Source organism: Balearica regulorum, chromosome 24, assembly GCF_011004875.1.
Source record: "Balearica regulorum gibbericeps isolate bBalReg1 chromosome 24, bBalReg1.pri, whole genome shotgun sequence".
Classification (NCBI taxonomy): domain Eukaryota; kingdom Metazoa; phylum Chordata; class Aves; order Gruiformes; family Gruidae; genus Balearica; species Balearica regulorum.
In genome coordinates this window covers 1,408,764-1,420,029 of record NC_046207.1, presented here as the reverse complement: position 1 = coordinate 1,420,029, position 11,266 = coordinate 1,408,764, and the positions used below count along the sequence as shown (strand labels likewise).

The 11,266-nt window shown below is 53.3% G+C and overlaps 2 protein-coding genes across 2 annotated transcripts; one reads left to right on the top strand and one right to left on the bottom strand.

The window, feature by feature from the left end:
• Positions 1-1,637: 1,637 nt before the first annotated feature.
• LOC142604984 (feather keratin Cos1-1/Cos1-3/Cos2-1-like) lies at positions 1,638-1,943 on the bottom strand. Its single transcript, XM_075774986.1, has one exon. It carries the CDS (start codon positions 1,941-1,943, stop codon positions 1,638-1,640), a length of 306 nt encoding a protein of 101 aa, XP_075631101.1.
• Positions 1,944-5,445: 3,502 nt separating this feature from the next.
• On the top strand, positions 5,446-6,145 carry LOC142604995 (feather keratin Cos2-3-like). The gene is made up of 2 exons (XM_075775006.1): positions 5,446-5,485; positions 5,817-6,145. Exon 2 carries the CDS (start codon positions 5,837-5,839, stop codon positions 6,143-6,145), a length of 309 nt encoding a protein of 102 aa, XP_075631121.1. The 5' UTR covers positions 5,446-5,485; positions 5,817-5,836.
• The last annotated feature ends 5,121 nt before the right edge of the window (positions 6,146-11,266 follow it).

The window sequence follows — 11,266 nt, the reverse complement described above, 5'->3', positions numbered from 1 at the left end:
TACATTCAGGTGCTGTTGATAACTCACAGCAGAAACTGCTGGAAGCAGAGTACAGGAGTGTAGCTGCCTGTGTGGAAGGGGTTGGGGTCTGCAGAGATAAGAAGGAAGGGAAGGAAGTGCACAGGAAGAAATTGAGAGTAAGAGCTAGTCCCTGGGTTTTGTTCAAAGGTACCATCAGAGAAGTCAGTTCTTCATGCCGAGGGTTACACGTAGACACTGTATTTGCACACGCAAATTTAGTGTTGTTACTTAGCTCATGGGAGTTTGCGTGGCGTCACTTATACAAGACCTGTGCCTCTGTCTTGTCCTTTCCTAGGTGACTTCCAGAGCTCACTCCTTCCTCCAGATATTGCCTCTGTGTCCTCGGCATTGCTGAGTTCTCGGGCAGTGAGGCTGTAACTGCTCAGTTGGAGCTGTGCTGCTGCTGTGCAGAAGCCAGCTTGGGGGCACTCCCATACCTCAGCTGAGCTGTAGGTGTGTGGGTCCAGGGTGCTTGCACATGTCAGTTCATCTCTCGCAGTGAAATTCCACTTTAGCTTTAGCTTTAGCTTTACCTTTACCATCTTTAACTTTATCATCTTTATCTTCTTTATCATCTTTACCTTTATGTCTCTCTCTATCTTACTTTTGTCTCAGGGATCAGTTTCTCATCTTCAGCTTTCTCACATTAGACTGCATGCTACTCTCCAGGTACAGCACTTATTTTGGGGCCCTCTCTCAAGAGGAGTACCTCACAGAGCAGCTCTTCCCAGCCCAGGAGACAGCTGTCATGAAGTTGGTGTGATTCCCCTTCCCCTTTTTACTTACAGACAACAGGAAAACTCTCAGGGGTGTGTGAACATCCGACATCAACAAGAGCTCTATCTTGCAGCTCGCCTACCTGGCAAGTGGGAAGAAGAAAGATCTACAACACAGCAGGCAGAGAGGAAAATGGGTCAACCAGACATTGCTGATGGAGTTCCTCTTGCTGGGACTGGGGGATGCCCGTGAGCTCCAGACACCTCTCTTTCTCCTCTGTCTGGCCATAGACACAGTGACCATGGTTGGGAACATACTCATCATTGTGCTGGTGGTCAGAGACCCGCATCTCCACACACCCATGTACTTCTTCCTGATGAATCTGTCTAGCCTGGAGACCTGCTGCAGCTCCACCATCCTGCCCAGGCTGCTAGCCACCTTCCTCACTGGAGACACAACCATCTCTGTGCAGGGATGTGTGGCACAGTTTTTCTTCTCCCCTTCCCCCACCTTTTCCCCTGAGCAGACCAGAAGACTTGCCACAGAAGGAAGGAGGATTCGGAGGCCCAGGCTTGAATGCAGCACAACTTTAATGAGTCTAAAGAAGAAAAGGAGGTGGCTCACAGGGAGCACCAGGGTCAGCCACTAAGAAGCAGTAGAGCTCCTGCAGGGTGTTGTCCGTCGGCCTGCCCGCCCTGCAGAGGGAGGGAGGCCAACAGGTCCCCGCTAGGCTGGTCTTGAGAGACAGCAACAGGAAAGGAAAGAGAGAGAGAGAGGAGAGTGGAAGAAGGAAACAATGGCCCAAAGCTCTACATAGAATGCCCTGAATCTCTGTCTCCTCTCCAGCAGCACGTTCTGAGGTCTTGGGAGGATCTTGCCAGGGGAAGCTGCCAGCAGATTCAGCAGGGTTGACATCTGTTGCCACAGTAGCGGCTGGTGATGCAGGAGAGGTCACAGCACCCAGAGCTGATGGGCACTCCGTCACGGCTGAGGATGCTGCCAACAGCAGCGGAGGTGGAGGAGCCCACGGCAGTGCTCTGTGGGAAGGAGCTGAGGATGGGGCCGGGCAGGGTCACCACCACGGGGGAGGGCTGGATGACGACGGTGGAGTTCTGGCACTGCCTGACGCAGGGCTCGTTGCAGCTGTTGGCCAGCGGGGTCGGGCCGCAGGGCTGGCAGAGCTGGCACTGGTCGTAGCAGGACATGTCTCAAAGGTAGAGATGAACCTGGGAGAGAGGACAGGGGGAAGCAGAGCACAGGGGCACCTGAGGAAGAGCCTGCAACCCCACCAACAGGAAGCCAAGGCACCTGCTGGGTGGGGAGGTAGAGGCTGTGCAGGGGGGAACAAGGGCTTCTTTGCCTGAGCCCAGCGGGGCTCTTCAGATAGCAGCCAGGCCCAGGGATCCTCCTGCCTAGCCTGTGGCCAAGAAGCTACCTCAGCCCAGCCCCAGCCTATCTCCATGGCAGACCGTCTCTCCTCTGCTCTCTCCCGTGATCACGATCGCAGAGCACTAACATAAGACCAAGGAGCAGGTATCCCCTGGGATGTCCTGGAAGGCAAGAGTCCATCCTAGAGGAGGAGGCGGAGGAGAAAAGGGGGTTCCAACTCACCTGTTTCCCAAGGAGAAGGAGGTGACGGAAGTGGTTGAGAGAGCGACCAGTTGGTCTGGCTTTTATACTGGCCTCTAGACTGCCTGAGGCCCAAAGGCAGTGCTGCATAAGCTACAATTTTCCTGCCTGCTCCTAATGAACGGAAACATCCCAGGGATGTGTTGCTGTTTCCCTCTATGCTGCCTTTGCATTTCCTGGTTATGTCATGCCCATTCCCGCACGGATGCTTCTGATGAGTGCTGGGATGAGAGGCCCCCGGATTTCCGGCATAAGCGGGCCTCAAAGTGGGCAGAAGACATGGACTAAGTGCCAGAGGGGTCCAGTGGAGGCAGATGATGTCTACCTGGGGCACTCTGGTGGGTTTCTTTTTTCATCCTGCTGACAGGAAGAGCCCCAGTGCTCCCACCCCTGCAATCCTTGGCTTGTCCCCCAAGGGCTCCTGTGAGTATGTGCCCTGTGCTCCTCTTTCCTTCCCTCATGGCTCACGCCAACAGTCAGTGGCTGTGTCTTCCCGGGCAGGCAGGCTGCACTTCAACTTTTCAACTCGCTTGTACCTTAAGCTGCCCTCAGGAGGAAGTTGCCAACCTCTTTGGGGCTGACAGCCTTGAGGGTTCATCGATTGTGGGGAGAGGCCCAAATGCCCTCCAGCTCCCAAATCTAGGGAAATACTCTGAAAGCCAGAGGATCAGAATTGTTGAGGTGGAAAGGCACCTCTGGAGATCACCTAGTCCCATGCCCCTGCTCAAGCAGGCTCAGTTAGACCGTGTTGTCTACAACTACGTCCAGACAGGTTTTGTCTGTCTCCACAGAGGAAGACTCCATGACTTCTCTGAACAACCTGTTCCGGTGTTTGACATCCCTCACAGCAAAAAGTTTTTTCTTTGCGTTCAGATGGAATGTTATTTGTTTTAATTTTTGCCCGTTGCCCCTCATCCTGCCAGTGGGCACTGCTGAGAAGAGTCTGGCCGCATAAACAAAACAAAGGGTCTCCGCTTCATGGTGCCCCTGGAGCAGGGGATGCACTCTGCTGTCCTTTGATGACCTGCTGCCTGGGAAGGAAGGGAAACCAACAGTAATGGTGGAAAGCTTGGGATGGCAGACTGAAGGCATCAGGGAGGCATCAGGGAGGAATCTGACTGGCACTTCAGCTTTTCAACTCTCTTTTACCTTAATCTGTCGTCAGGAGGAAGCTGCCAACCTCTTTGGCCTCCTCCTCTCCGTGGACGCTCTCTGTCCAGACTTAACAGAGTCTCTGTTAAGACTTGTCTTAACAATGTTGCCTGTGCATCTGTCCTGCTTAGATTGCCCCATCCCTGCTCTGGCAGGGAGGTCCCCAGCAGTTCCTCAGTCACACTCCCAGCCCCTCGTTGTCTATGGGGACACAGACAGGGACACAGCGCTCAGGTCTCACTGGACCTCGAACCCTGGCCAACTCTTTGCATGCTGCCTCCAGGCAGCCTCGAGGGGCTGAGCTGTTTCCCGGGGTCATGACTCATGTAAAAGCTTTGAGGTTACAGGGGACAATAAATGTGGTAGTGGTGTTTCCAGGAAAGTAAGCGTCCTGGGAAAGGGAGACTGGGGGCAGCCTGGAAAGACTGACAACAGCCAACTGGACCTGTCAGGAATCACGTTAGAGCAGTCAGAGCATGCGGCTGCAGCTTCTCCAGATGGAAGACTTCATTGGGCAAATGCCAAATCATTTTGCAAGGATGCTTGCTTTTAAGGAAAAGCTTTTCAGAGCAGAACCCGTGGCGGTTTCCCCTGTGTGGTGATGCCAGGTGATGTGGGAGTTCCCCTCGCCTTCCCCAGACCATGGGGCCCTGAAGCTAAGTCTCCTGCATCTCATCCAAGGCCAAAAGGTTGGGAACAGCTTTTCCCAGGCACTCCCTCCGGATGGCATCCCTTCCCCCCACCGTGTCGACTGCACCGCACAGCTTGGTGTCGTTGGCAAACTTGCTGAGCAGGCACTCGATCCCACTGCCCATGCCGTCGACAAAGATGTTAAACAGCGCCGGTCCCCTGAGGAACGCCACTCCTCACTGATCTCCTCACTGATCTCCAATCTCACTTGGACATTGAGCCGTGACCACAACTCTTCGAGTGCGACCGTCCAGCCAATTCCTTATCCACTGAGTGGTCCATCCGTGGAATCCATGTCTCTCCAATTTAGTGACAAGGATGTAATGCGGGACAGTGTCAAATGCTTTGCACAAGTCCAGGTAGATGACGTCTGTCACGCAGATCGATTCCTCAGTACCTCAAAATTGACCTTCCCTCTCTTTGTTGCATTTAGAGTGGTGCCTTTAACTTCTAAATTACACTTTTCTCTAGACTGCAAGAAGCTGTAGGATTTAGGGCCTGGTGACGCAAACTCCACAATGTGCTCGTCTGGCAGACATTAGCCCATCAACTCACTGAGCAGGGGTGTCCCAGTCCCCTGGATGACTCACGGATATCACAGAGACTGTGTCAAGATAAAGACAATGGTCTTGCAGGGCACCTGCGAGATCATAAAGCTCTAGGTGTGCATATGCTGTTTTGAAGCAAGCTACGGAAATGTTGGTATTGTACCCCAGGGTACGTGTGCTCAATGGAAGCACACAGTGGACTGCTGCTTCCTCTGCCCCAGCTGTGTTTGAGGGAGGGAAAGAGAAAGACACAGCATGTCCTCACGCAAGGAAAGCCCTTGGGTGACCAGCCAGGAACTGCAGGGCTGGGAGCAGCTGGGCCCCTTCCTGTCAATGCAGCCACAGGCAACCCCACCAGCGTGCCCCAGGCCAACATCACTTGCCTGCACTGCACCTATCCGGCACCTGAGCTGAGTCTTTTGCCGGCACTGACACGTTCTTGCCCCGGAAATCCTGGGGCCTCTCAATCCCAGCACTCAGAAGCAGCCTCTGTGAGGGAATGGGTACGGCAGAAGCCAGAAATGAATAGGTAGTGTTGGGGAAAACAACCACCCAGCCCATGTCATTAGCTGAGATGACTTCCGTTCATCACGAGCACCTTAGAAGATTGCCACTTCCGCAGAAGCTACCTCTGGGCCTGGGGCAGGTCAGGGCCACCATAAAAGCCAGCGCAACTCCTCGCTCTCTCATCCACTTCTCTTGCCTCCTTCTCCTTGGGAAGCAGGTGAGTCTGAAGCCCTTTCCCCACGTCCTTCTTCTGGTCATGCAGATGCGTGCTCCTCCATCCTGTGCTGGCTTGTGGCGCTGCTTGTCATGGGAGGGGGGAGAAGGGCGAAAGCGAGTGTCTGGGACTTGCCTGAGGAGGCTCTTCTTTTAAGAGATAGTCATCAGGCACCTTGGGGCTGGTGGCACTTTGCACTACCATGTCCGGATGAGGCCAAGAAACCCTTCTCCCTCGCTGCAGGTGCCTTTCACATGCTCACAGTGGGGTGTTGGACTCAGGACAAACTGCTCCTCACGTGTACATGTGCTCTGATTAGTCTCTACCCTCTCTCCCAGGTGTAGCTCTGCCCAGAGACATGTCCTGCTACAACCAGTGCCAGCCCTGCCAGCCCTGCGGCCCGACCCCGCTGGCCAACAGCTGCAACGAGCCCTGCGTCAGGCAGTGCCAGAACTCCACCGTCGTCATTGAGCCGCCTGCTGTGGTGGTGACCCTGCCCGGCCCCATCCTCAGCTCCTTCCCACAGAACACCGTTGTGGGCTCCTCCACCTCCGCTGCTGTTGGCAGCATCCTCAGCTGTGACGGAGTGCCCATCAACTCTGGGTGCTGTGACCTCTCCTGCATCACCAGCCGCTACTGTGGCAGCAGAAGGTGCCCCCCTTGCTAAAGCCACTGGTGACAGCTTGGACAAGCACCCCCAGGAATCCAGACCTAGATTCTCAACTGAGAGCAGAGCTCCTGGCCATTGATTTCAGAGAGGCTGAGCATCCAGTGCTGCCCTTCACAGGAGGGCAGCTGGGGCTCTCTGGAAACATGGCCAAAGTCTAACTCCATGGCCTTCCACCCTCTTCCATCTCTGTCTTGTCTTCTGCTCTTCTGGGCCGCAAAACCCCCGGAGACAACCTGAGGCATCTGCTGACCCCTCTCAGGACAGGCAGATGGATGCCTTGAGGGATCTCCACCGTGGGCAATGGGCACAGACTTTCTGCAGCTGCTAGTGCTCTCCCTGCACTGGCAGCCTCCTCTAGAATTGACCTTGTTTCCCACTTCAGAGTCATTAAAGTTTTCCGCATCACATCCTCTGCCTCCACGTAATCCTTTTTTGGTGTCCTTGTCTCGTGTTTCCAAGGAAGAAAGGCATTGCCTTGGGTGGTGGGGGGTAAGGTGCGGGCACGAGCAGACCTTTCATCATTCCCAGAGGAAGGGGAGGGTGGGACAGAGGGTAATGGGTCCCTTCCAGTCACTGTTCCTTGGAGCTAAGGAAGACATACTCAGCTGCTCCTAAGCCTGTAGCAATCGGTCCCTGCATTCTGGCATCAGGCGTTTGACACGGTCCCCCACAACATGCCTCCGTCTAAATTGGAGAGAGATGAGTTTGATGGGTGGACTGTTCAGTGGATGAGGAACTGGTTGTATGATCACCTCCAGAAGAAGGTTGGAGACAATCTTTTTAGCAGGGCCTGTAGCGATAGGACAAGGGGTAGTGGTTTTAAACTACAAGAGAGTAGATTCAGACCAGCTATAAGGGAGACATTTTTTACAATGAGGGTGGCGAACACTGGAACAGGCTGCCCAGAGAGGTGGTAGATGCCCCACTCTTGGACACATTCAAGGTCAGGCTGGACTGGGCTCTGAGCAATCTGACCTAGTTGAAGATGTCCCTGCTTATTGCAGAGGGGGTGGACTAGATGACCTTTAAAGGTCCCTTCCAACCCAAACTATTCCACGATCCTATGTTTCCATGATTTTACGGTTCAATGGTTTCTATGATCTCTGCTGAGATAACAGCCCCATAGCCTTACAGCACATTCCGCAGTGAGGAACCTGGTGCTGCTGGAGGTTTTGACTGGTCAGCAGCTCACAAGCTTGTGCAGAAGGGAGTTCCTCGTGCTCTGGATAGCAGCTCTGAGCTGGGAACAGAAGCTCAGTCGGAAGATGGCCCCAAAGGGTGCAGGAGTGGGCGTGGAAACAGCTTGTACAACAGTCCCCAAACCTTCTTCTCCTCATCCTCCCACCTGTTCCCAGAAGGACAGGGCATGGTCTGCGCATGAGGGCAAGGACAGCAAGGGCAGGTCACCAATAAACCCTCCACCCCTCCCCCCCGCCCCCAACAGTTCCTTCCACAGTCCAGCAGTCGCACGGATATGCAGAGCTAAGGCGACTCACAGATTGATGTAGGAATGAGCTTGGCCAGACTACACGCTAGGGCCCTCACTCCAGATAAAGCATGACAGGTTCCTCTTAGATTGGCTGCCCCGGCTGAAGTTACAGGAGGTTGGAAGACAAGATACTGAAATCAATCCAATTTTGAAAGCGCTCCCTCTCCAGACAAGAGCAACCCAGTTTGTATTGGTGAGACTCAGTGTGCCAGCTATTGTTAATTGTGATTGTGATTGTGATGAACAGAATCTACAGGAAGTCCACAAGAAGCTGGGAGGGGGCACAGCCGGGGCAGCTGACCCAAACTGGCCAAAGGGATACTCCATACCATATGCTGTCATGCTCAGCATATGGGCTAGGGGGAGTTGGCTGTGGATGGCCGCAGCTCAGGAACTAGCTGGGGATTGGTCAGCAGTTGGTGAGAAACTGTGGTGGGCCTGACTTATTTTGTATATTATTATTTTGATCCATTATTGTTATTGTTATTACTGTTGTTGTTAATGTTGTTGTTGTCACCATTCTTCTTCTTCTTCTTATTGTTATCATCAACATTTTCCTTTTCTGTCCCATTAAATTGATTATACCTTAACCCAGAAGCTTTACTTTTTTTCGTTTTTTCTCCCATCCCACTGTGGGGAGAGTGAGCTAACGGCCGTGTGGTTGTTTTAGCTGCCTGCCGGCTTAAATCACAACACAGCATATGCCCCGCTTGGCTGAGGCCTGTCCCTGTGCACAGAGGAGCTCCTTACTCTGTGCCCATCAACTCTGGGTGCTGTGACCTCTCCTGCATCACCGGCCACTACTGTGGCAACAGATGTCAACCCTGCTGAATCTGCTGGCAGCTTCCCCTGGCAAGATCCTCCCAAGACCTCAGAACGTGCTGCTGGAGAGGAGACAGAGATTCAGGGCATTCTATGTAGAGCTTTGGGCCATCGTTTCCTTCCTCCACTCTCCTCTCTCTCTCTCTTTCCTTTCCTGTTGCTGTCTCTCAAGACCAGCCTAGCGGGGACCTGATGGCCTCCCTCCCTCTGCAGGGCGGGCAGGCCGACGGACAACACCCTGCAGGAGCTCTACTGCTTCTTAGTGGCTGACCCTGGTGCTCCCTGTGAGCCACCTCCTTTTCTTCTTTAGACTCATTAAAGTTGTGCTGCATTCAAGCCTGGGCCTCCGAGTCCTCCTTCCTTCTGTGGCAAGTCTTCCGGTCGGCTCAGGGGAAAAGGCGGACGAAGGGGAGAGTGGGACTCCCTGCAGTGGATTTTGTCACTTGGCAACGCAGTAAATTAATTTCTTGTGTTCATGAATACACTCATTGGAATTGCTTCCAACAGATGCTTACCTTTGTGGGTGGCTCAGCCTAGCTTAGCTCACCTGGGCAAAGACAATGCCAGCTCCCACCAGCATTGTCTCCTGTTCCCAGTCACACATAATGGAATTTCCAACCATGGTCTACGTTCCAGCTAACAGGCACCTTGGGCATTTGAAGTAGGCCATTATGAAGGAGGCAGTTAAGAAATCAGTGCACCCAGGAATTACCCCACATAGAATGAGTTGCAATGGGAGTCAGCCATTTCATGGCAATGGCCATTTCCCGAATGCCAGAAATGGTGGTCAGAAGGCTGCCAGTCCTCTCTCCAGTAGTTCCACCAGGAATTCCAGGGTCTTCTCCGCAGCACTGCTTCCCAGCAGGTCAACCTGTAACATGTTCTCGTTACTCTTCCCGTTTTAGAATCATCAGCAAATTTGCTTAGGGTACACTCTGTCCCCTCGTCCAGGTCATTGACAAATATGTTGAACAAGACCAGACCCAGTACTAACCCCTGGGGCACACCGCTAGCTACAGGCCTCCAACTAGACTCTGTGCTGCTCATTGCAACACTTAGAGCTCTGCCGTTCAGCCGGTTCTCAATCCACCTCACTCACCACTCATCTAACCCACACTTCCTAAGCTTGCCTATGAGGATGATATGGGAGATGGTGTCAAAAGCCATACTGAAGGTCACGGTAGACAATACTTACTGCTCTCCTCTCATCCACCAGCCAGTCATGCCAGCATAGAGGGCTATCAGATTGGTCAGGCATGATTTCCCCTTGGTGAATCCATGTTGACTACTCCTGATTTCTTTCTTTTCCTCCACACGCTTATTGATGACCCCCAGAATGTGGTGTTCCATCATATTTCCTGAGATGGAGGTGAGGCTGACTGGCCATGTAGTTTCCCAGGTCCTCCTTCTTGCCCTTTTTGAAGACTGCAGTGACAATGAATTTCCTTCAGTCCTCAGGCACCTCTCTTGATCTCCGTGACCTGTCAAAGATGATGGAGAGTGGCATGGCAATAACACCTGTCAGCTCCCTTGGCACTTGTGGGTGCATCCCATCAGGGCTCATGGATTTGTGGATGTTGACTTTGCCTAAATGTTCTCTAGCCCAAATCCTCCTCAGCCAAGGGAAAGTCTCCCTTTCTCAAGACTTTCTCTCCTGCCTCCAGGGTCTGAGATTCCTGAGGGTCAGCCTTAGCAGCAAAGACTGAAGTAATGGAGGCATTCAGAAACTCCGCCTTCTCTGTATCCTCCATCACCAGGGCACCCACCTCATTCAGCAGCAGCCCCACATATTCCCTAGTCTTCCCTTTGCTGCTGATGTAATTGAAAAAGCCTTTCTTGGTGTCCTTGACATCCTGTATTGTGGCAAGGTTTTGTTAGCGGAGGGAGCTACAGGGGTGGCTTCTGTGAAAAGCTGCTATAAGCGTCTCCTGTGTCTGATAGAGCCAATGCCAGCTGGCTCCAACATGGACCCGCCGCTGGCCAAGGCCAAGCCAATCAGTGCCTCTGTGATAACATATTTAAGAAGGTAAAAAAAAGAAAGGTGGGAGGAGTGAGAAGATGTAAGAAAATTTGCAGACACCAAGGTCAGTGCAGAAGGAGGGGGAGGAGGTGCTCCAGGTGCCAGAGCAGAGATCCCCCTGCAGCTCATGGTGAAGACCATGGTGAAGTAGGTTGTACTCCTGCAGCCCATGGAGGAAGAATGAGGGGGTGTAGAGATTCCACCTGCAGCCCGTGGAGGACCCCATGCCAGAGCAGGTGGAGACACATGAAGGAGGCTCTGACCCCATGGGAAACCCACACTGCAGAAAGATCCTTGCAGGACCTGCGGGCCCATGGAGACAGGATCCCACGCCAGAGCAGGTTTGCTGGCAGGACTTGTGACCCCATGGGGGACCCATGCTGGAGCAGTCTGGTCCTGAAGGTCTGCACCCCATGGGAGAGACCCACGTGGGAGCAGTTCGTGAAGAACTGTAGCCTGTGGGAAGGACTCATGCTGGAGAAGTTAGTGGAGGACTGTCTCATGTGAGAGGGCCCCCACGCTGGTGCAGGGGAAGAATGTGAGGAGTCCTCCCCCTGAGGAGTAAGGAGCGGCAGAAACACCGTGTGATCAGCTGACCGCAACCCCCATTCCCCGTCCCCCTGGGCCACTGAGGGGGGAGTAGGTAGAAACTGGGAGTGAAGTTAAGCCCGGGAAGATGGGAGGGGTTGGGGAAGGTGTTTTGAGATTTGGGTTCATTTCTCGTTGCTCTGCTCTGTTTTGCTTGGTAATAAATTAGATGAATTTTCTCTCTAAGTTCAGTCTGTTT